At 42.0% G+C, this 26,329-nt stretch overlaps 1 protein-coding gene across 2 annotated transcripts in view; it reads left to right on the top strand.

Annotated features, from left to right (window-relative positions):
- prkcba (protein kinase C, beta a) overlaps positions 1-26,329 on the top strand; it is a 282,970-nt gene that overhangs the window by 213,211 nt on the left and 43,430 nt on the right. For both annotated transcript variants that reach the window (XM_043711728.1, XM_043711727.1), the window contains exons 6-12: positions 3,936-4,092; positions 7,248-7,382; positions 8,012-8,111; positions 11,760-11,906; positions 14,957-15,130; positions 20,871-20,962; positions 22,774-22,836. In XM_043711728.1, the coding sequence (XP_043567663.1) occupies positions 3,936-4,092; positions 7,248-7,382; positions 8,012-8,111; positions 11,760-11,906; positions 14,957-15,130; positions 20,871-20,962; positions 22,774-22,836 (868 nt within the window). The remainder of the gene's footprint in view (positions 1-3,935; positions 4,093-7,247; positions 7,383-8,011; positions 8,112-11,759; positions 11,907-14,956; positions 15,131-20,870; positions 20,963-22,773; positions 22,837-26,329) is intronic.

Raw genomic sequence — 26,329 nt, 5'->3', positions numbered from 1 at the left:
AAATGGCCTCTTTCCACACAATAGGGATACTATATTTCTGAATGTTTGGTTGACTCCCTTTTATGGAGGACCAACAAAATTGAACAATCACACTCAAAGTTTAGTTGGGGATATTTGAAAATGTCTGTGGTAAAATGAGAGGGTAGCTAAGCATAGCCAATTGTATGGGTTTGGCTGAGAAGAAGGATCCATGTTATAACAGTGACTATGCTACACAAGCTCATCATTTAGCTGTAAAATACTATGGGATGCTGTGAAGCTGTAAATGTTGCACTGGAATGCAAGTCTTCTTTTGTTTTTTTCCTATTACGGGGCAATTTATAAACTGGCCATCAGAGGGCAGTGCTTTATTTTGAAGGAATAAGTGCTGTTTCGAGTGCACCTGAATCTGAATGTAGCAAATTACATTCCTATCAAACATCAGATTGTGGCTTTAAGTCAGGATCCTGTCTGATGGCTTCATTGGGTGAACCTGCTGCTGTTTGCCTGGCTTTCTTCCTCAACTAATACCTTCAGAGAAACCAAATAACAGCACATTCATTTCACAACGGTTACTGGGATCGTGCTGTGCTGCAATGGCAGTTGTTTTTTGTAACCATTCACAGGATGAGCCTGTCACTGGGTAGGCCAACATGATCGTCCCCAATTTCCTGGGAAGGTGGTGTTGAACTGCCTTCTTGAGTCACTGCTGGCTCTGTTAGGTGCACCCACAGTGTTGTTAGGAAAAGTCCAGGATGTTGACCCAGTGACGGAGAAGGATGGTGATATAGTTGCAAGTCGGGATAGAATATGGAAGGGAAATAAACAAAGAAACACATATACTGTACCTTGGAGGTTTCCTACTCACTGCTTGGATGCCAATCAGCATGCCCATGGATTCACTTCCAGTTTTGAAGTCACTGTCATATGCAGCTCTCTGTAATCTATGCAGCAGAATGAAAAGCTCGGAGGGAACTATTGGCTGGATTCTCTCCAGCAGGAGATTTTCACTAAGAACAGACTGATGGGTTGGGAATTGGCCAAGTGGAATTTTCTCTGCATTTTGTGGACAGGCCAGAGCTGGGAAAGTGTCCACATTTCCAGGTCGAGATTGTTTGTGTTGAACCTGCTTGGCTATGAGTGCAGCTGGTTCTGGAACCTTCCGTCTTTAATAGTATCACCACAGTGTTGTCAGGGCCCACAGCTTTTTGCAATACCCAGGGCCTTTAGCTTTTGCCCAGCTACTTATTTGGTGAAAGTGAGGACTGCAGATACTGAAGATCAGAGTCGAGAGTGTGATGCTGGAAAAGCACAGCAGGTCAGGCAGCATCCGAGGAGTAGGAGAGTCGGTGTTTCGGGCAAGAGCCCTTCATCAGGAATGGGGTTTGGGAGCTGAGGGGGTGGAGAGAATATATGTGGTGTGTCACACTGAATGACCTGAAAGGCAGGCCCTCCCACCATTGAGGATGGAGATATTTGTCAACCTACCTCTTGTTCCGTGAGGTGTTTCAACATCCGCTCCCATTCCTGACTGTGTTTGAGCTGTAGAGCTTGGATCTGATCTGTTGGTTGTGGGATCACAAATGGCCTGCACAGCTTAGCGTGCAGGTAATCCAGTGTTGCAGCATCTCAAGGTTGGTAGCTCATTTCCAGTTCTGCCCGGTGCATCTCCTGGTATGACCTCCTGCAGACAGGGAGGGCAATACCCCTGGCAGGTCAGTTCCTCCCCCCCCCCCAGCCACCCCAGCCAAGGGAGAGTATCCTCAATGTGAACATAGAGCTTCCCCGCCACAAGGATTATATGATGGTCACTCCTACCATTACTGTCATGACAAGCGCATCGACTACAAGTAAATAGGTGAGGAAGCTTATTAGTTCCCTCAGTACCTTCCACAGACCTATCCTAACAGCCACGTCCTTTAGGACCTGACCAGCTTTGTCAGTAATGAGCCCTTCTGAATGATGAATATGAAAGTGCCCCACCCTCTCTTGCCCTTAACACCCTCAGTGCATCCTTCAAGTGGTGTTCAGCACAGAGGAGAACTGGCTGATCAGAGGGGGCAATGCTAGATGGTAATCAGGAGGAGATATCCATGTGCACATTTACCTTGATTCGAAAAGTGTGGCGCTGGAAAAGCACAGCCGGTCAGACAACATCCGAGAAACAGGAGGATCGACGTTTCAGGAATAAGCCCTTCATAGGAGCCATTCTGATACGACAGACCCGGGGATAGTAATGGTGGTGCCTGGGACATCGTTGTTTCAGCTGAATCATATCTTATGGACAATATCAGGTTATTGCTTAACCAGGGGTGTGTGTGTGTGGGGCAGGGTGGGGTCGGGTCAGCTATCCTCAATGTGTCACAAGCCCCCACATGTTATTGAGGAAAACTTTGCAGAGTCAATAGATCTGTATAGTGTTGTTGTGGATGATTGGTGGTCCAACCAGTTTCATGCCTTTTATCAACCCTTGTAGCAGTTAAATACATTTCCAAGAACATTTCAGCCATGTTGCTGGAGATCTGGGGTCACACATACAGCATTAGTAAACCAAGTTGGTTCTTATAACGATCAGCAAGCTTTTAATTGCAGATTTATTACTTGAATTCAAAAGTCAACATTTGCTATGATAGGATTAGAATCCACGTCCCGAGAACATTAGTTGAGTTTGTCGGTCACTGGTCTGTTGGCTATACCAGAGTCTAGATTAGAGTGGTGCTGGAAAAGCACAGCAGGTCAGGCAGCATCCGAAGTGCAGGAAAATCGACATTTCAGGCAAAAGCCCTTCATCAGGAATAGAGGCAGAGTGCCTGTAGTAGAGAGATAAATGAGAGGAGGGTGGGGATGGGAGAAAGTAGCATAGAGTACAGTAGGTGAGTGGGGGTGGGGATGGAGGTGATGCCTTGTTCGCTATACCACTACACCCCCTGGCAGTGTATCCAACAGTTGCTGCACATTTGATTTGCTATATGAGAGAGATGTGTTGGTTACTCCTGAGAGATGTGATGAACTGCTTTCTAAATGTTCTAGATTTTTACTGAAGAGCACAGTACCTGCAAGCTGAGATGTGTTTGAGTGGAGTTTGTGTGTGACTGTCACAAGATTTCACTCTGTCTTTCTGCTACTGAAGATCAGAACACTCAACCTCTTCACTCACAATTCCATTCCACTTGTTTGGTGGTTTATATATGAGAAGCCTTTGACCTCAATACTAAATTTACCTCTTTTGCAATGTGCGTTCCTTAAACTGTTGTTCAACTTTAACTTGGAGAACAAAATGGGAACTGATGTCTCAAGCAGTTCTTTATCAAACCAAGGAATCATGTATCTATTTAAATTCCGCAAAATATTTAATTGCAGACTCTTGGTGTTTATTTTAGTGGTTTTTATAGTACTCATTGAAATGAGTGATGTTGCTACTGGAGATCAGAACACTTTACATGTCAACCACCTAAGGCCTTTTACAAAGAGTGAAACAATAATCCAAAACTCAAATCCTGAGTATCAAAATCATCAAACATTACCAGGGCAGGTACAGGTTAGACACAGAATCCATTTCCGTCTAACAGTTCTACAAACCTCTTGGTAAGTACAAGACGGATTAGATAAGAATAAAACTTCTTTGGCACTGTCCCATCAAACATTCCCACCTCAAGTACTGCACGAGGTAGATATTTAGTTAAATGTCCTCCTATATTACTTCATTGACATCTCAAATAATAGAATAATGAGAAATGAAAGTTAGAAATATAGTCTCTACAGCTACATGGAATGCTGAATCCTGTGCATTGATTCTTTGATTGTTGTCAGTGAATGGTAGAGGAAATATTTCAAATTAATGTGAAAAGTTAATGTTTATTGAAATAAAAAGAACTACCATATACTGATAGTGTATAGTTATAAATTATATCCAGTTTGAAATTATTTGCTTTCTCTTTAAATTGTGTTTCTAACAGTGAAGGAGGCTAGGAACCTGGTTCCAATGGATCCCAATGGTCTGTCAGATCCATATGTGAAGCTGAAACTGATTCCTGATCCTAAAAGTGAGAGCAAGCAGAAAACCAAGACCATCAAATGCTCCCTGAATCCAATCTGGAATGAGACTTTCACATTGTAAGGATATAAACTTCCATCCTAGCTGTGTAGAAAGCTCTAGAAGTCAGGAGAATTCATTGTGTGAGCACGTGGCCTCAGGGCTGTTGGCACAGTTCTATCATGTTTATGGTGTTGGCTCTGACATTGACTGAATTATATTCTCACTTTTCTAAACCTCAGTCCACATCTTAGCCAGATATTTAGCTAGCTTCTTTTGTTTTTGGGTTGAGTTAACCTGCCTGTAACTGAATCAGTCCATTTGATTGACAACCCAAACCACCATCTAGAACATTCCCTTCCTCCAAATCAATACATTGTAACTTCTCTGGATGCCATCCACTCATTATACTATAGAAATTCACCAGGGTATCTTTGGCAGCTCTCCCCTAAACTTCATGCTCTGACACCCAGAAGGAGCAGCATCAGCCTGACTTGGAGACACATTAGTGGTTCCTTCATCACTGCTGGTCTAAATCTTGAAGCCTTCTCCCTCACAACCCTGAGGTAACACCTTCCCCAGATGGACTGAAGAACGTGAGGAAGACACTGACTGTTATATTCTTCTATTTAAAGTAAATGTATCAATCATACACCAAGGATTGTAAAGACAATAATGTGGATTCTTTAATTGAAGATAAGTTTGAAGATATATAGTGTGCATTTGAAGGTGTATATACATACAATGTTAATCCAGAGACTACATACATGTGACTAATCTCAGCTGCTACTATTACTTTCTGAATTCAAGATTGTGACAATAATACATCCCATCCTGTGTTGAACTGTACTGATTGACAGCTGTTTACTAATCATCCCTTAAAGGTACAATTAAATCCTCGACAGCACCAGTCACAACCTTCTGAAGGGCAATTGGAGTGGGCAGTAAATGCCAGTTTGCCAGATATGCCCATAGCCAAGCTTAATTTTTTTAAGACCCAGCCTCAAATACTGTTGGTGAGAATCTGCCTTCTATTTGTTTTGATGGATATGGTCTTGTGGGAGGCTTATTCACTACAAGCTGCGTTGCTCTAGTTCTTTGTTCATGGTCCAAACCATTGAGTAATAGAATTGTTACAATGCAAAAGGAAACCTATTAAATCCCTCATGTCTGCAACAGCTCTCCGAGCGAGCATCTCACTTAGTGTCATTTCCCCACCTTCTCCCTTTTCAGATAACAACCTGAATTCCCTTTTAAGTGCTACAATTGACCATGCTCCCACACATTCACAGGCTACATATAACCACTCACTGTTGGACAAAACATGTTCCCCACATTATTTTTGCTACCTTTGCCATTTGCTTTAAATCTTTGCCCTCTCATTCCCAATATTTTCATTAGTGCGACTAGCTTCTGCACCCCATCCAGAGCCCTCGATTTCAATGCCTCAATTAAATCTGCCCTCAGATTTCCCTTCTCCAAGGAAAACAGTCCCAATGTTTATAACTGAGGTTGTTCATTTCAGGAACCACACTCGTGAGTTTTCCCTACACTCTCTTTAATGTCTTCACATCTCTCCTAATGTGAAATGCCCAGAACTGAACGCAGTATTCCAATTGAGTCCAATTTAGCATAACTTCCTTCTTCCTGGACCCAGTTACCTGATTTATAAAGCCTAGGATACTATTTATTTTTTAATTCATTCAGGAATGAGGGCATCACTGGCTAGGCCAGCATTAATTGCCCATCCCTAATTATCCAGAAGGCAGTTAAGAATCAACCACATTGCTGTGGGTCTGAAGATACATATAGGCCTGACCAGGTAAGGATGGCAGTTTCCTTCCTAAAGGACATAAGAGAACCAGATGGGTTTTTCTAACAATTGACAATAGATTCATGGTCATCATTAGAAATTTAATTCCGGGCTTTTATTGAATTCAGATTCCACCATTTGCCATGGTGGGATTCAAATCTGGGTCCCCAGAACATTACCTGAGTCTTTGGATTAAAAGTCAAACAACATTACCGCTAGGCCATCACCTCCTCAATGTGCATTATTAAGCATTATTAATCTCAACCAGCCTTGTAACCTTCAACGATTTGTGGATATGTACACCCAGATCCATCTGCTGTTGCTGCCCCATTAGAATTGTCCCCTTTATATAATACTGTCCCTCCATGTTCTTACTACCAACAGGAAGCCCTTCACAGTTTTCTGCATTGAACTACATCTGCCTCGTGTCTGCCCCTTCCAGCCACTTGCCCATGTCCTTTGAAGTTATATCCTCCTTATAGTTCAGAATGTTTTGAAGTTTCAAATTGTGCCATTTACACCAAGGTCTACTTCATTATTTTATATCAGCAACACTAACTCCTGGTGAATTTGACAATAAACCTTCCTCCAGTGCAAAAACATTGATTAACCCTTGCATTTGTGGTCTGTTGCAAACTTATTTCATATTCATGTTGTTACTGTCCCTTCCATCCCATGAGCTATAACTATGTTCACATATCTGTTGTGTGACATGGCATCAAATACCTTTTGGACATCCACGTACATTACATCACAGCATCTCTCTCACCAATCTTCTTCACTGGCTCTTCGATAAGTTAGCTAAACATAATTTTCCCTCAGGAAATCTATTCATGTATTTATGTGACTGCTTCATATTTTCCCAAATTATTGTTGAAGTTTCCCCTCCACTAAAATTAACCTGACTGGTTGTCGTTGCTGAATTTATCTTTGTATCCTTTTTTGGACAAAGGGGTAACATGTTTGTAGTCCTCTGGTGCTGTGCTTAAGTCAATGGAAAACTGGAAAGTTAGGGTTACTGCCTCTGCAATTTTCATTTTCACTTCCCTCAGTGTCTTTGGATACAACTTGCCCAGTCTTGACCCACCTGAAGTGTGGACAGCCTTTCAAATACTACCCCTTCATCAACTTTAATTCCTTTCAGCAAATTAATTACATTCTCTTTCATCGTGACTTGAGTAGCGTCTTCTTCCTTGGTAAAGACATTTGCAAAGTATTCATTCAGTATCTCAGTTTTTCCCTGCCTCTGTGTAAAGTGCCTTTTTGGTCCCTCATTGGCCATGTTCTTTCTTTTGCCTCCCTTTTATTTTTTATATGCTTAGTCTATTTGCTATCGATATGCTAGTTACTCTAGTGCCTTAGTCCCTGTATGATTCCATTGCCCTGTAACTCTTAGTTCTCATGTCTATTTTCCACCAACAGCAATCTGAAGGATTCTGATAAGGATCGACGGCTTTCTATTGGAATATGGGACTGGGATCTAACCACAAGGAATGATTTCATGGGATCTCTGTCTTTTGGAATCTCAGAGCTGCAGAAGGCTGGGGTCAATGGGTGGTAAGTGAAAGAATGTCCTTTGTAAATACTATAATGTTACTTTCTGTCTGATCTGAAAATGAATAGGATCTAGGAAGCTCCATTTGAGCTGTTATTATAAGAACATCAGTGCAATGATGGTTCGCGGTTACAGGGTTAGTGTTTTGGGTAAGTTAAAATAGCTGAGGGGGGGGAGGCAGTTTTCAGAGGTTACACGACTGGCCAGAACCCAGTCAGATCCTGTTCTTACCTGGAATAGTGTTACCTCCGATTATATATTTGCAACGATGTTGGATGTTGCTTTCCCAATACTCTCACCTTGAGTTCTCCATCCTACAGTCTGGCAGTGAACTCTGGGTTCAGCTTCTTTGCAGCTGCTCTCCAGGCTCCCTGTATCCTGGGGAATGTGGAATGGTTAACAAAGCATTTAATGCTAGAAAGAAGAACCGTGCTTTAGCCGCAGATGCTGAAGACAGAGAGCTCTGTCAAGAAATGCAGTGTTAATAGTAAATTGTTTATATTCAAGATAGAAATTAGCCTTTACTCGTTTTGTGAAATGTTTTAAACTATAAACTGAGATTGGTGGATAGGAGCCACACCAAAAGGTGCAACCAAATTCCAAAAGAGAAAATAAATCCCCTGTTGCACAGGTACAAGTTGCTGAGCCAGGAGGAAGGTGAATATTACAATGTGCCAGTGCCACCTGAAGAGGACACTGAAGGAAACGAGGAACTGAGGCAGAAGTTTGAGGTGAGTAACAAAAGAGAGCCATATTTATAAGGATGTCTGAACAAAGGTGTCCATATAGACAACATACAGTGAATAACTAATACAGGCAAAAAGAGATGACCATTCTTTGGATGCATTGAAAATACAGTGACTGCATAAGCTTAACATTCAGCTTGTAGTCATTTCAAATCTGGCAATTACATTCCAGGCTGTAACTCACTCTACATAGAAGCCACAGGTGTCCTTTAGTTACACTGCTGCCTATAACTGATGCTCATACAAATGTCCAGTAAACCTGATGAAGGTTCAGAGTTGGAGATAGTTAGCGATCAACAAATTTCTTGGGTAATATATGAATATGTAGGGAGACCGTGCAGGATGTAGGAGACTAGGAGGATCAGCAGGAAATTTCAAAAGCGACCTTTATTGGGATTACATATCTATATTTATGTAGAAATTGGACAATTTGGACACAATCTGGACTAAACAAGGTTTTTACCAAGGAATGGAGTCAACAGCTTAACATGGGCTGTGATTCAGCTGCTAATTACAAAAAAAGGCAAGTGATTTTAGAAAGACTGCCAAACAAAGCTTTTAGGGAGGTAAGAGGTGAATTTCTGCTGGAAAACCTGGATCTGGAAGAAACAATGGGACCCTGTGCTAAGAATGGGTAATTGGATACTGAAAAACAACAACTGATATGTAATGAAAAAACAGATACCAGGTTTCTCATTTTATAAACTAGAATGGCACTGAAATGTCTAAAATTTAACGACGGGTAGAAGAGGTACTCCTGACTCATTTACAAGACTTAACTAAGACTAAGATAATAGAATTCACAAAGGCGTTAAAGGTGAAAGTCTGAGATAATCAAGGAATTGGCAGATTATTTGGGATTAGTAAGAACACTCTGTGTAATAATCATTGGCGATGGTTGGAATTCAGTTACAGACAAAGCAGCTTGAGCATGAGGAAAGAAACAAAGCACTTTGAATTGGAATTCAAAATCACAGAAGAAGAATTTGAAATTTCTGAAAAAAAAAGTTAATTTAGAGAAGCACTGCAAAGGGAGGAAAGGGAAAGAAAAGGAGCATTTTGGAGGAATGGGGCTTAAGAGGCTGGAACTGGAAGAGAGAAAAGAATAAAGTGAAGGAATTAAAAAGGGAATACTGACTTTATTTACTGGAGGCAAAAAAAGGAACATCACGTGCGGAAAGATCCGAGGAGGGAAAGCTTACTCTAACCCAGATTCGAGCTAGGAGATGCTTAAATTTGTACATGCCCTATCAAAGTGTGGAGAAAAGGGTATGAAGCATTCTTCATTTCAGTTGAGAAGGAAATCTGGGCGCTGTTAATGTAAAGCAGGGTGACAGCTAGAGCAGATTAAATTTATGTATCAGTTTCAGAGGAGGTTTCTATGGATGATTCCACAATAAAAAATATTATTCCTGGTGGGGTGCATACAAGTTAGCTCTGGAGATGTACACCCAAACATTTTCGAAAACCTCATTTAATTTGAAAGGGTCTAGCACTTTGAAGAGTCAAATGGACATTAGGAGGAATGTAAATGTATGAAGCTATCAGAGAAATTATTCAAAAGACCATCTCTGCAAAGTCTCTATCCTTTGCATTGTGTGAATATGTTCGAGTTGAGTTTAAAAGGGGATCTAGTTCTAATTCTGAATTATAGATTGGGTGTTATTATGTTTTGCCATTTTTAGAGTTTTGAGTTATCATAAACTGGTTATTTTTGAGTTCATAGAATCGTAGAATCCCTACAGTGTGGAAACCTGCCATCTGGTCCAACAAGTCCATACCAACCCTCCGAAGAGTAACCCACCCAGACCCATTCCCCTACCCTATTACTCTACATTTACCCCTGACTAATGCACCTAACCTATACATCCCTGAACACTAGGGGCAATTTAGCATGGCCAGTTCACCTAACCTGTACATCTTTGGTGGAAACTGGAGCACCCGGAGGAAACCCACGCAGACACAGGGAGAATGTGCAAACTCCATACACAGTTGCCCGAACCCGGGTCCCTGGTGCTGTGAGGCAGCAGTGCTAACCACTGAGCCACTGTGCCACCCTTAGTTCATTGAAGAAATTTGATGAAAATCTTTTTCTACATAGAATAGCAATACGAAAGAGAAACATTTGGCAATTTTGATGATTAAATCAAAACATTTATACTAAATGGTCTGACTCATGGGATAATGAGGTTTGATTACCAGCATATTCCTCCTGTCCGAATTGTAATGTCTTCTCAAAATGCATGTGTTGCAAGTACTTTAAAAATATTCTTTCCTGTGTTATTTATAATGTAAGAAAATGCTGGCAATTGACTGTTTGTCCAATGAATGACCCAGAGGAGCAGCATCTGTTGTCAGTGCTTCAGACAAATGGATTGTCCAGCCTGCGGCATTTATCTATACAATTAATTGAAATTCTGTCTGCACACATATTGCCCATCTCTGTCTATCAGTCTTCAAAGTAACCTTTATTTGCTGTGCTCACTGCCTTTCACTCCTCATTTATGCTGGTGTTGCCACCATGATTGCTGCTGGCTGCTGGCTGATAACTGACTGTACTCAATTCAAAGGGACAGAAATGTTGCGACAATGCAGAAGCTCTTATTCATTAGGGCTGAGGACATTATTCTTCAGTCTGACAGTCGACTCTTTCAGACTCTCCACTAAAACCACATTCTTGTGGGAACACTCCAGTGAAAATTATGTTTAGAAATAATAGATGCCTGCGAGTGGCTTAGATTCTGAAATCTAAACAAGGGGTTTATATCAAGAATAACAGAGATCTGGGAGTGTGTTAAACACTAGAATCTAATCACGGTTGGGTGTTTACATTTAGAATAATGGAGTGGGAGGTTAAGGCTGGAATCCTGCTCTGTTGAAATCCTCGGGGGGGGGATACCATGTTGCTTATGTTGCTTGAATTCTGCAAAGAATAGAAATTGCATTGATTGGAGAGCTAGGCTGAGTGACGCTGACCGAAGGTTGGATCACTTTAAAATGTTAATCTTATTGAGTTGTGGAGCATCTGTTGTTTTACTCATGACTTTATTGTATGCAATAAAATGATTTCCCACCTTTCACTGTTGCTTCAGTCTTGTATCTTGGTCTAAACCCTCTGTGCCCCCAGTGCCCTCAGCATTCCTTATAACATCCACCCCTGCCCCCCTGTTCCTAAACACAGCCCCAGGACCTTCAATGGCTTCCCTTCGTCCAACACAGCCAGTGATTCTCAGGCTTACCTCTCGACAACACGGTTCTGGGGCAGCAGCCACACCCAACCCTGGCCTCCCAAGCTCCTATACTAAACTCTCTCCACCAATGCCACAAACCCACCCCTTGGCCATTTCCCACAGTGCCTCCTATTCTTGGGAGGCTGTTGGCACCGGCCACTGGTGTAACCGTACTCACCTTCCCTGGTATCGCTTGAGTGGCCACTCTTGGAGGCTATGTTGTAGCCCCCGTCATTTAAGCTTCAAACTTTGCAATCCATTCCTGTAGGTCCACCATGGACCCTCAAAACATTCTGTCTTCGCCCCCAGCAGCTTCTCCTCCGTAGTAGCTCCTCCTGCTTTAGAGGCTGACGGAGCAGCTCCCACAGTTTCCGACTCAGCTGCTGTTTTGTTTTATTTGCAGAGAGCCAGGATTGGGCCGGGCTCTAAAGCAGCTGAGGAGAAGAGATCCAGCTCTTGGTCCAAAATTGACAACAATGGGAATCGGGATCGGATGAAGCTGACTGACTTCAACTTCTTGATGGTGCTGGGGAAGGGTAGCTTTGGAAAGGTAAGAAATGGGCTGCCCCACCGGTTCGGTCTGTGTAGCTGTATGTGAGAAACAGTCCTTCCCAGTATACACCAGCACAAACTGCTCAACGCATTCCCAGTGGAAAAAACAATTCCCAAATTATATAATTTCCCAGGGATGCTGATTGGGAAATAAATGTTTGGTCAGAAATTGGGAGCACTCACTGCTGCTCTTCGGAATAATGCCATGGTATCTTCTGTACCTACCTGAAAGGGAGACCAGGCATTAGTATCAAGTCTCATCCAAAAGGCAGTACCCGCTGCACTGCTGGGTCTGCCCATGCAACCTTCTGACTCGGGTGAAACATGGCTGACCTCCAATATTGGAGGCTGATATTCCTTGATGGAGAATAACAGCCATGATCCATGTGGCTCTCCTTCCACCCTCAGGTAGATGTAACACTGATCGAGCAGGTGAGTTGCTGAGACTCAGTAACACACCTGAAAACAATCTTGTGCAGTCTCTGGCTTTCGTAAGTGAGAACATTGCCTATTTTTATTGCACTGCAGGGTGTTTCACTGAGTCTGTCTGATGTATTCACGGTGATGAAGAGAAAGATCTGCTAAATTAGATGCTGGAATCTGTCATTTCATTCACTACACTCTCACCACATCCTGGAGCTATAAATCAAAATTGAATGAGCAGGAGTTGAGCCTGTGGTATATCATGCACATCCACTGCAGTTGTTCCAAGCAGATGGCTCAGAATTGGTGGTTTGTAATCAGTCCTGTGCCCTGAAGGAGTGTGAGGATTCTCCATTCTAAAATTCTATTCACGCTGATCCAGATAGAAATAGATTTTCATGTCTTCCAGCCTCACCTGAAGCAGCCTACTGATTTCCTGTAACGAAACAATACAAACATCCAGTTACTGGGATCCAGATTGTTTGATTTCAGGATTAGTAACAGAATTTTTTTCACTCAAAAACTGGACAGAATTTCTTGTCTTGTTCACAGCAGGAGAATAAATTGCATTATGCTAATTTGGCTGTAGCTACCCAAAGCAGAATCCTGAACCAGTCTCAACCAACACTGCGAGGCCAACTCCTAAATCTCCATTCAAACACATTCCTTTTATATTGACTCGTTGAACACTGCCCAGGGCGGATACAGAGGTTCAGTAACATAGTGATTATGAACATGAACTAGTCATCCAGAGGCCAGGACTGATGATCCAAAATTCAGTTGTTAAATAAATTTGGAAAAAAGAGCTAATATCCATAAAAGTGACCACAGAACTATCATAAAGGTCCATCAGTTTCACTGATTAACTACAGGGAACATATGTACAAATCACACCCCCAACCCGAGCCTGACCTGTCATTCAATAAACTCATAGAAACATAGAAATTAGGAGCAGGAATTGGCCATTCGTCCCTCAAGCCTTCTCCAGCATTCAATATGATCACGGTTCACATTCCCATTCAGTACCCTGTTCCCATCTTCTCCTCTTTTGATCCCTCTAGTCATAAGAACTATGCTGAACTCCTTTATGAAAACATTCAAACTTTTGGCTTCAACCACTTTTTTTGGCAGCGGGTTTCACAGAGTCACCACTCTCTGGCTGAAGAAATTTCTCCTCATCTTAGTCAGAAATGGCCGACCCTGTATCCTTAGACTGTGCAGATCATGGCTGATCTGACTAACCACGAATCCATAATCTCATAAACCCCTACCCAATGACCTTTTACCCTCTTGCTTACCAAGAATCTATCAATCTGTGCCTCAGAAACATTTAAAGATTCTGCTTCTACTGCCTTTTCTGGAAGAGAGTCGGAAAGACTCTGAACCAAGAGAATGTCCAAGGTTTTGAGAGGTGAATACATGAGGTGAATGAGGATCAGCATTGATAACGTGGTATTGGCAAGGCTTTAATGTCTTCTACTATGCCCTCATTATTTTGTTGTAGATTGATGTGTTTATGTTGTACTACTATAGTGTGTGGTCAACTTTTTGTATGTAAAACATTTTTTGTGCACATTTTATTATGTCGTGTTGTGTTACTGCATTGGCTTACTGCTTTATTGAATTGTATTTGGTCCTGAGCCACCAGGTGTTGTCTGTCGTGTTGCTGTGTATTTGGTGTAAGGTTGTTTCATGTTTAGTCGAGTGGTAATATTGTGTGGTGATGCATTAGGGCATGGTTGTGTGATATGTAGCTCTTATTTAGTAGAAGTCATATTCAGCTATTCAGTTCCAGTGGAAAGGTTAAAAGGGAAATTGTGTTTTTGATGTGTTCTCAGTGTATAAAACCACTCCCACCCACTGTAACCTCATTGGTAGGTATGGGGAAACAGCACAGAATTGGTGCGAACAGTTCACAGTATTCCAGGAAAGAGTTTGCATTTGTGTTTCCCAAAACCAGTAATCCCGCCAGCCAAACAATCTCTATGCTTTAATTAAGCTTCCCTTTAAACCTTCTGTGTATACATTCGATTCTACTCACTGACATTGACATAATCCGCAGTCTCCAATCTACCACACCTTTCTCAGTAAGGTCCTCCGCTGTCACCACCCACTGAACCAATTATCTCTATGGTGCTCTCATTAACACTCAGACCATATAATTCACCTTAGTGCCTCAATGAACAAAGGTGCAGCCTATTGTAGCACAACCCAGCAAGTCCCAGGATCGATCTTTAGTCAGTGCTCTGTTAACCTCAGTGAGAGATAGAACAGCAGTATAGATGCTACAACTGATCTCTGTATTGCTGCATTAAAAATTCACTCTGTATTCCTGCTTCTAGTTACAATTTAACAACCCAGTTGGATTGGATGGGTAGATGTTAAATGAAGACAAATTCAAGTTTGTCTGTGATAACCAATGCTGAGGCCACCTAGTGCTTAGCTTCACAATGAAACATGGTCAGTGATTAAACACCAGGAATGAGCTTAAGGTGACTCTGGGGTAAGGTGAAGGGAGGATGGGAATTGGCAATGTTAGAGGTGTTGTTCATTACTCAGGTGGTGTTAGTTGGCAGTGTCCAACGCAGAGGTCATGGTGCACTTGTCCTCTTTTTTGCTTTGCAGGTGATGCTGGCTGAAAGGAAGGGCACTGATGAGCTGTATGCCATCAAAATCCTGAAGAAGGACGTGGTGATCCAGGATGACGATGTGGAGTGCACCATGGTGGAGAAGAGAGTCCTGGCTGCTCCTGGAAAGCCCCAGTTTCTGACTCAACTCCACTCCTGCTTCCAGACAATGGTAAGACAATGTTGTGGCATTCCAGCTTCCATTAAGTTGCAAATAAAGCTTGTTCCTCTACAATGTGTGTGTCAGAGCCTTGGGTCCGATGTTCCTTCAAGAATTTGCTTTATGCTGGGTGGGCTACAGACTTCTCTTCTTTTTTCTCCACTGGAAGTTTACATTTTTCAAAGTTATAATTGATGCTCTAATTCTGACAATGTTGTACATGGTCTGTGTGTTGCAATGTGTGATGCACAGCCACACACATGCATGTTCCCTGGAGCATTGGAGGCTGAGGGGTGACCTTATAGAGGTTTACAAAATTATGAGGGGCATGGATAGGATAAATAGACAAAGTCTTTTCCCTGGGGTCGGGGAGTCCAGAACTAGAGGTCTTAGGTTTAGGGTGAGAGGGGAAGGCTATAAAAGAGACCTAAGGGGCAATATTTTCACGCTATGACTCTATGTCTTAGAGGGCACATTGCTCATATTAACAGACAACAGGGGAAATAAACAACCAAGACACAGTCACATATCCTGGGATGGTACCGATGAAGACCAGGCATCTCTTGAGAGTTCAGGAATCACTTCCTTTTGCGCCATGTCACAAATCTCAAAGGGTTTGATGGAACCTTGTGAATAAACCTCAAACCCTTCAGAGTTTGTACATGATACTGACCTCATTCCTGTTCTCCATTCTTCACACAAGTGTCAGGAGCCAGGGTGGAGTTGATTGCTGGCTGTTACAGATTAAAGTTTCTCGATGGTGACATTGTTTTCATACAGGAAATGGGCTACAATTTTCCTTTGCTTTTAACATGGCCTCCAATGCCTCATAATCCTCATTCTCTTTTCCAATTTTTATCTGCTTTTTTATGAGCTATCAGAGGGAAAATTACCCTGTGTTGATTTCTGTTATTAATGTTTTGTACATCGCACCGTCAACTACATCAGGCAAATTATCAACATTAAAGGAGAAAGCAATTCGAGGTGGAGTGAATTTGTACCATTATGGGCAACAGTACTTACTAATAAACTAGCTTGCAGTGTCATATATACACAGCCAATATTTATCAGCAGCATTCATTTTCAGACTGACAGCTAGCTGTACAAGAGACGTGTGAACCATCACGTGACTCTTGAGAGCCAAATGGGTCAGGTAAAGTCCTGTGATGCACTTGTGAGAAAGAGAGAACTCAGCACTGGCTAAAACTTCAAACTGATATAAACCATACACTGGTAAACTGTGAGTTTGCAACTGATTTCAAAGGCACAGTTACGATAGCATCAGTTGCAGTGAGTCACATAATTGTTGTCATTAGTTATTGCTAACATTATACACGCATGCACTTCATTAAATGGAAACACAACTCATTTACATCAGAGCTGCCTCTAACCAGCACCAAATTAATCCACTTAAATCAACCGCAAAATGATCTTGAACAATTCCCATCTCTTCAGTGACTGCAGCATGGGTAATTAACCAATCCATCTTCCATGATCCCTGACCTGTTGCAACGTGTTTCAATGGGTGCGCATGTCTCACCAGCACAATAGAGTGTATCCAGTTCTCCACATGAAGCTATGTAACACAGATTCCATTCTGTGTAAAACGGAGTTTTCAAATCAAACATCTGCATTGTTCTGATTCATGCAATCACTGGAACCAGTGCTATTTAGTGTGCATCTTTTTGTCTTACTTTATTACACAAAAAACAAGGTAGGATCAGATGATTGTGAATCTGTAAATTGCGTAATGACAAAACATTTGAAGCAGAAGTGTATTTTGTTGCTGTCTCACATTCTGTATGTTGAAGGGTAGGCTACCATGAGAGAACTTTACATCCCAGAGGTAAAACAACAGTAAAAGAAGAATGTAATACTGAGAAATGTATGCTCTGGGTGTACTGGACTCCATTTTGAAGTATACAAGATGAGTAAGACCATTTAGTGTCATTCCTACTTTCTTTTATTCTTCCTGTATGAAAATCATACATCCCATCCCATGTAAACTCTGCGGTTCCAGCAACAGGGACATTTCTGTGTTTTCTGTTGAGGTCAACATGAGATCCTCTACTGGCAGATACCCAGTACTGCAATATGTTTTACACAGAAGGACCAGCAGACTAAAATTGAACTTTTAGTTGGATTGATTAAAAAACAGTGTAATTGTATTTTTGTTTGGAACTTTGGATAAGAGCAGTCTTCATATTTATACCCCTCAGAAGACATTTTGCTCTACACTTTAACCTAGTCCTGCTCTTCTTGCCCCAGAAAGAACACAAAATATAATCAGGGAGCATGAATTTAAAGTGATTGACAAAAGAATCAAAGACAAGGTGAGGATTTGTATTTTTTTTTAACAACAGACCATTGTCATGGTTTGTAATGTGCTGCTCTAAAAGATAGTGAAAGGGTCTATATACTTGAAAAGAAACAAAGCCACAAGGCAATGGGAAAAGAGCAAGACAATGAGACCAACTTGATAGTTCTGTCAAAGACTGGCATGGCATGCTGGGCCAAATGTAATATTTGTCTTGGATGAAAGATCCTCCTTTTCTGGACCTTTTCAGACCTGCCTTGCCTTGCCCCTGGCTTACCTGGCCTAATGGGCAAGCCAGCTGATTTTAATAGCGTCATGAGAGCGCTGCTGCCCCTGTCTGATTCCATTAACTTCCATAATCCATCAGCGTTTGTTTGTGATGGTGGCTGAGGGATAGCTACTGGGTAAAAACAAGGACTGCAGATGCTGGAAACCAGATTCTAGATTAGAGTGGTGCTGGAAAAGCACAGCAGGTCAGGCAGCATCCAAGGAGCAGGAAAATCGACGCTTCGGGCAAAAGCCCTTCATCAGGAATAGAGGCAGGGTGCCTGCAGAGTGGAGAGATAAATGAGAGGAGGGGGGGGGGTGGGGAAAAAGTAGGTGCTGCCTGACTTGCTGTGCTTTTCCAGCACCACTCTAATCTAGAATCTGGTTTCCAGCATCTGCAGCCCTTGTTTTTACCTAGTTGATTTTAACCCTACTGCGAATCCTCTTGCAAGGATAGCTACTGGTCAGGGCACCAGGGTCGCTCCCCTGAATTGGTGGATAGGACCTGTCTGGTTGAGAAGAAGATCAGATGGCAGCAGATAATCTCCAGGTACAGAGGGATTGCCCACAGCAGTGAGAGAATTCTGATTGGGACCAGAAAGGAATTTGATAGTCAGCAGTTTAGTCGAAATAGAGTCTAGGAAGCACGGGGTGGGTGCAGAAATGGGGTAAAAGAGCTTGCGATCTTGGAATACAAAAACATAAAATTACTGTGAGCACCAGCACAGTTTAACAATCTTCCATTAGGAGCATTTATTTCATGAAAGAAAAAAGCACATCAAGCACCCAGTTTTACTTCTAGATGGATAGAAATGCAAAGTAGAGAAGTTTTACTAAACTAAGATCAAGTATTACATAGACCAGACTGTGTACATTTCTGGTCATATATCGAAAATGATACAGAGACACTGGAGAGGGTACAATAAATTTAAAAGGATGTTATCAGAACAGTGAGATGATACGTGTGAGGAAAGGATGAACAGACTGAGAGATGACCAAACAGAAGCCTTTAGAATTATAAAAAGGTCTTGATTCAGTTCACATAGAGAGAAGAGGAAGAAGAGGAGAACTAGAGATGTCAATATAAGGTAGTCACCAGTAAAATCAGTATGGAATTCAGATGAAACACCTTTATCCAGAGAGTGTTAAGAATAATGGAACACTAGCACAGGGAGGAATGAGGTAAACAGTTTTGATGAATTTAAGGTGAGGCTAGAAAAGATAAGAGGAAGCAGGATGCAGATGTTATCCTTATACTGTTAGCCGAGGAAGGATGTTCATGTACTTGAGTGGACCATAAAGACTGTATTTGTTTTGTGTCAAATAATCTGTTTCTAGGCTGCAGATTCTATGTAATTTTTACAATGGATTAGGGCTGACTGACCAACCAAATTCCTGTACCATACCTCCTGTTCATTCACCAACTCAGTGTTATTAAGAACAGACAGAAAAGCAGAGTTCAAACTGAGGTTAGAGATTGCACTATGAATGTTGAAGGTGACACAGGGCAGTATTTAATGGATGTCACAGGAATCTTCCTCAAGCCCCATTGAGCACTGATAACCAATCTGAGGCTGGTGTCTGTATTGAACAGCAGCATCATTTACAGCACCCACCCAGGAATATTGTGGGGTCGCAGAGAAAAGGAAGCAAAGCTGTCAGCAGCAAGAGTAGAGAGATGGCCCCTCTTCTTTCTGCTGCTAGTCCCCAGATAAGACATGGAGTATTTTCAGACAAGGACGTCTCTGCAGGGCTTGGATTGTCATGCTCCCTGCATGATGGGCATTCTGCCTGCTGCGAGGTTAACACCAGTAGTGGAGGAATTAAGGCATTAAATGGGCATTCATTGCTCACTTAAAGGTATCAACCGGCAAAAGGTGGGACGCCAGCCATGGGGCTTTCTGCCAGGGATTTCAGGGTGACGGGGGGAGGTGCCATGCTCCTACCCTCACCAACACCAAACTCACTACTCGGCAGTTCATTAAGTTCTGGGCAGAGTATGTTGCGTTGTAAATCTGTGCATACATTGATGATAAGCTTGTTTTCTATGTAAACAATTATTTTGGTGTAAGGACATTGTGATGACTGCAATTACCCCTCCCATGTGGCCAACGATGCCCTCCAGCGCATCTCCTCCACTTCCCATACCTCTGCCCTTGAACCCCACCCCTCCAACTGAAACAAGGATAGATACCCCAGACATCACCTTCCACCCCACTAATCTTTGGGCACAGTGCACCATCCTCCACCATTTCCGCCACCTACAGTTAGACCCCACCACCAGAGATTTATTCCCCTCCCCACCCCTTTCAGCATTCCGCAGAGACCATTCCCTCTGTGACTCCCTTGTTAGGTCCACGCCCCCCACCAAACCACCCTCCACTCCCAGTGACTTCCCCTGCAACCTCAAGAGGTGTAAAACCTGTACCCACATCTCCTCCGTTACCTCCATCCAAGGCCCCAAAGGATTCTTCCACATCCAGCAGAGATTTTCCTGCACCTCATCTATTGTTTCTGTTGCTCTCAATGTGGTCTCCGGTACACTGGGGAGATAGGATGCCAACATGCGTAACAATTCAAAGAACATCTCCAGGACACGCGCACCAAACAACCCCACCAACTTGTGGCCAATCACTTCCACTCACCCTCCCACTCCGCCAAGGACATGCAAGTCCTGGGCTCCCTCTACTGCCAAATCCTAGCCACCCCACACCTGGAGGAGGAACATCTCATCTTCCATTTTGGGACCCTCCAACCACATGGAATCAATGTCAATTTCACCAGTTTCCTCATCTCCCCTCCCCCCACCTTATCCCAGATCTAACCCTCCAACTTGGCACACCGCCCTCTTGAACTGTCCTACCTGTCCATTTTCCCTCCCACCTATCCGCTCCACTCTCCCTCCAACCTATCACCATCAGTCCCCACCTTCATCTACCTATTGCATTCCCATTTACCTTCGCCCCTCCCATTTATCCCTCAGCCCCCTTGGGACCCTCACATTCCTGACGAAGGGCTTATGCTCGAGATGTTGACTATTGTGCTCCTCAGATGCTGCCTGACCTACTGTTCTTTTCCAGCACCACATGTTTTGATTCTGATCTCCATCATCTGCAGTCCTCACTTTCTCCTACTTATTTTGTTGTTGTCTCCTTATTGTTCTCTTAGGAACGTTTATACTTTGTCATGGAATATGTTAATGGAGGTGATCTCATGTACCAGATCCAGCAGGTTGGCAGATTCAAAGAACCTCACGCTGTGTAAGTATCTGCCTCAGCACTGATTCCCATTCTGTCTTCACTTCAGTAAGGCTGTTCCTCAGACTGATAGTCTAGAATTTGTTTAGTTTTACCAAACTAGCTGTCAGTGTCCCAGGGTGAAGTCATAACTATGATTCAGTCTAAGCAGTATAAGAGTCTTGAATGCATTGTACAGGCTGATACATCAATGTAGTCAGTGCTGCACTCTCAGAAGCTCCAGAATTTCAGTGAAATATTAATCCCAGGACCTGCCTGCAGCATTAAAGCTTCCGTGACATTATCTGAAGAATGCAAGAGATTTCTCTTGTATTCCATTGAACGTTTCTCCCTCAAACAGTGTCATTAAATGATCAGGTCATTATCGTAATGCTGCTCATGGGATACAGCAGTTTTTTGCATTACAGAGGCTGTTATTCCTATGTTACAGCAGTGATCATGCCACAAAGCATTTAATTAGCTGAAAGCCCTTTAGGCCATAAAGGCTGTAAAAGATGCAGTGTAGAAGTTCAAAACATCTCTCCTTTCTTTCTGGATTGAATGTGGTAGACAGAAAATAAATCTAGCATGAATTGTGATGCAGCTGCAGATCCATAGTACAGTATGTGAGCTGCATGTCATTCTGCTGTGCCTTGTTCCCAGTTCTTCATGTTTTAGTCTCCTCCAGCTCTTGGTTCCCTCTCCCACCTGTTCATGTTCCAGCTTAAAGGACCCATTCCGACCCTCGTAAACGAAAGGCCTGGATTAATAATCCAATGAATGCAAATTCAGATTTAATCATGACAGTTTGAGAAGTTAGAAAAACAGACTTGCATTGTTACAACACTTTCCATTTCTTAGGACATCCCAAAGCTCTTGATGCTGAATTAAGTACTTTAAATGTAGTCAATATTGAAATGTAGAGGAGTGCAACAGCTATATTTTGAGATCACTAAATTGAGATAATGGTCAGGTAATTTGCTTTTCAATGTGTTGATTGAGAAGAGCATACTGGCCAGAGCACCACTTCAAACTACAGCTATGCGATCTTCTATGTTTACCTTAAAAAGCTTTGGTTTAACATACCATTTGTATTATGGGATTCTCCCCTTGTCTGCGTGGGTTTCCTCCTGGTGTTCCGGTTACCTCCCACAATCCAAAGATGTGCAGGTTAGGTGAATTGGTGATACTAAATTGCCCATAGTGTTCAGGGATGTGTAGGTTAGGTGCATTAGTCAGGGGCAAGTACAGGATAATACGGTAGGGAAATGGGTCTGGGTAGGTTACTCTTTGGAGGGTCGGTGTGGACTTGTTGGGCTGACGGGCCTGTTTCCATACTGTAGGGATTCTACGTTCCTATGAATGCTAACTGAGACTTCGCAGTAAACTCTCTGGATTGGTGAACGCATGATCTTCTGACTTTCAGACAAGTTGTACTCACTGAACCATGCCAAATAAATTTGAATTCAATTTTATAACATCTGGTAAAAAAGGGATATCAGTAAAAATGACCATAAAGCTGTCAACTGATTATGTAAACTAACTCATCCTTAATGTCTTTTCAAAAGGGAAGCCTGCCTTTCTTCTCAGACTCCAGCTCCATAGCATCGTGGTTAACTGTTAATCACTCCTGACATGAGCCAGTGAAATGTTATTCCGTTCACACGACAATTATCGATGGATAATGAAAGCCATCCTTGCCAGTAATGTCCAATTCAAAGAATTATATTTCCGATAAATTAAAGCACATTAAAAGCTAATCTCTGACTTACTTATGATTGTCAATCCGGGATTGTCGACCTTGCATCATTACACTGGTCTGTGTTTTGTTTTAGATTCTATGCAGCTGAAATTGCTGTTGGTCTATTTTTCCTGCACAGTCATGGCATCGTTTACAGGTGAGTGTAACAGCAGCGCGCGCCAAGGGGCCAGCATGACAAATCGAACCGTTGCAGACTATACGGCCAATCCATAGTTAAGCCAAAAACAGTGTGCTGGCCATTAATAATAATGGTCAGTTCAACTAGTGATCTACCAGTGGCTGTGGTTATGCTGTTGGTTATGGGCAGGTGTCAGTGACTGAACCTTGGAGGTGACTGAACCAGAGTCAAGATGAATGAAGCTAATAGCTCCTCCCAGTCCATACCCCAAGCTCCACTGTTTAGAACAGTTTAGAAAAGATATATTTATTTCTCACCTCCTTAGCTTTTAGAAAACGCCTCATCAAAAGCTGGTGAATCCCTATATTATTCCCGAGTTATGTTGTACTGAGCTGAGAGAAGACTGGATCACATTGACAGACAGAACTTTCACCTCAAACTGACAGCACATCCTTTCACTTCTATTTGCCTGTCTGTAATCACCTGTCAACCTAATCTCCCTCTCTGCCTCAGGCTTCAGCTGTAAAATAGCACAGTAGTTTGATCCCTTATAAACCTGAATCTGACTGGAATGGAGATCACCATAAACAAGGTCCTGAGAATAAAATCAGAGTCTGTGTGTCCCGTGACACCAATTTTGATCTTGCAAAGCTGGAAAAGAATATTTTCCTTAAGTGGTATGTTTCTTTTTAATAAGGTTTTCACCTGCCGAAGAGCATTACATTGCTCCATGCAATGAATGTCTGATGTATAAGGCTTCACAATTTCACAGGATAGGCAGATAGGTATGTAATGTATGGAGACACTGATGTAACGTATAAATCGGCCTGGATCTTATGGCTGCTGGTGAAGGTACACCACTTGCTGTTTACCTGGCTGACCACTGGTCATAAAAATTTTGTTGCCATATTAGTGGAAGCTTCCTCAAATCTAACACCTTTTCTAATACATCATCTCCTGTAGGGGATCAGTGACATATTCAAACAGGTCAAGCAACAGTATGAATCTTTAACCAATCAGACTGAAGAACCCACACAGAAATTCGATTGCACAGAAGGAACTTTGGATAAAGTTGTCACTTTCCTTGGATCCCAAGCACTTGTACTTTTCTGACCCATCTGTCGAGTTGGACCTTGTCAAAAGCCTCGTTAAACTCCAAATAGACTGCATAAAATACAACACTCTCCCTCAACAGCACCCCCCTTGTTACCGCCACATAAATTTCAATCGAGTTAAATATGACCTTCCCTTAACAAATCCACTTTAACTCTCCTTGATTTCTAAATTGTGACTTACCCTGTCTTTCAGAGATTTTTTTCTGAGAATTTGGCTACACTGAGGTTAGGCTGAAAGAGCTGCAAATGTCTAGTTTAATCCTTGCTTTCTTCCCTCAGAGTCTTACATGTTTCATTAAGATTACCTCACATGTTTCTGAACTCGAATGGATGCAGACTCAACTTGTTCAGTCTTTGTTCATAAACTTTGTTCCAGAAATCAGTCAAGTGAAAATTCTCTGAACAGCTTCAAACGCAGTTATAGCTGATCTTAAATATGGAAACCTGAAACTGCCATAATAGTCCAGTCGCTGTCTCACTAAAGGCCTGTACAACTGTAGCAGCTACTTTTCCTACTTTTATGTTTGATTCCCTTACAATAAATGCCAATCCTAATTATTTGCTGTACCTGCATATTAACATTTTATAATTTATATACCAGATCTGTCTCTCTAAGATAAAATATTGTGTTTATCTCTCCAATCTTCTTTACCCCATGTCAGTTTATTCATGACAGAGGTAGTATTTTAGATTATTTCCTGTGAGGTTCTAATTTAACCCCTAACTGCTCATTAATTCCCAACAGAACTGCATTTCTAGTCCTTTCTATATCATTGGTGCCTACGTTCACCACAATATCTGGGTAATTCCCCTCCCACTGCAAGTTCCCCTCTAGCCCTAAGTAGATGTCTTAATTCCTGCCAATGAGCAGACAATACAGCTTTCTGGACTCATACCCTCAGTTGCAAAATCTCTGTCTTTTCCCTTCACTATACTGTCACCTATTACTTCTTCATTCCTATTTGTTCCCCTCAGTTGAATGGTTCTATGCACAATGTTGCTATAGTCAGTTCCCTTGTCCATATTACAGGCCACACAGTCATCCACAGGAGCTGCAAGCACCTTGAACATGCCGGACAAATGAATCACTCCTTTTGACCTTCCCAATCCACGAACCTGCCTCATCTGCAGTCACACCCTCCTGTGTCAGACTATGGTCCACATCAGAAGATCCCTTTTCCCACATGCTACACCTTTCTTTCCATCCAAACTGTGGTTTAATTCATTTCTTCATTATATCTTAATGCCACCTGGTTGTTCCTGCATTCTTATGATTTATATAATATTCTCCATCCCCCAATCATTCCTTGTTTTGATAAGAAAAATACTTCCACGTGATGTCACACGATTTGATTTAATCTTCCAAATGTAGGTTCTGCTAATGGGATCTCTCTTGTACTGCTTCCTGTTCACTTTTTAAACTCTCCAGTTCCCTAGAATGTTCTGTTCATTCGCTAGTCATTGTTATTAAAGTTCTCATCCGAATTACATCAAAATTTTGCTTGTTTAACAGGACATTTTGCAAATGGTATCAAAGGACTTTATTAAGCATCAAATGTATGGGCTTACTCCATCTTGCATTATTTATCAACATTAACTATATTCTACAAATGAGTATTATTCAGTAGTTGGGCTCTCCCGGGAAGCCCCTGTTAGTGCTGTATAATTTTTTTTACCTGTGATTAGGGCCTTTATTCAGTTGTTCATTGGTTTGAATAAAAAAAATTAAAAAGCAATATTAGATGAAAAATTATTGGACAACATGGGGCTCGAGCCAATGACTCATGCATTATTTGTCCCACTAACTATCAAATGCAATAGCTGGGTCATGCAGGAATTGGGATTTGCTTAATGTTGATGCTCCTATTGCAAATCAGGATGACTCAATGACTCTATTTGTTGCATGTGTCAGCTGTTGTAGTGTGGGAGAGTGCTTATACACAATCCTTCCTGGTATCTTTTCATTGACAGCAGGAATTACAGTTCAATAAAATTGGTCTTTCTTTATTTTAAAACTTTTGATCTATCTTTGCTGTATTTCATAACAACACTAAATCGAAGCAAAATATGATCATTACCTGATGACCTGATTCATTCTTTAGATCCAAGTTCTGACCCTTCCCTTTGTACTCATATGGATCATGGCCTGTCACTGTTCACTCTCCATCTCAAAATGCTCTACAGCCGATCAATAGCAGCCTTGACTCTGACACTAGGTACACAATAATCCATTCTGCCTGCAGTCTCAGAAATTCTTGTCTGTCCCCCAACTCTTGAGTCACCTATTTTACAAATACATGAAGGGGTAGGAGGCCATTCAGTCTCTTGAGTCCCCACCACCATTTCATAAAATCATAGCTGATCTGGTTCTAACCCCAAATCCACATTCCTGGCTC

Source organism: Chiloscyllium plagiosum, chromosome 21 (assembly GCF_004010195.1).
Source record: "Chiloscyllium plagiosum isolate BGI_BamShark_2017 chromosome 21, ASM401019v2, whole genome shotgun sequence".
NCBI classification, from domain to species: Eukaryota; Metazoa; Chordata; class Chondrichthyes; order Orectolobiformes; family Hemiscylliidae; genus Chiloscyllium; species Chiloscyllium plagiosum.
Note: the sequence above shows the minus strand (reverse complement) of the source record. Positions and strands in the feature narration are given on the sequence as shown.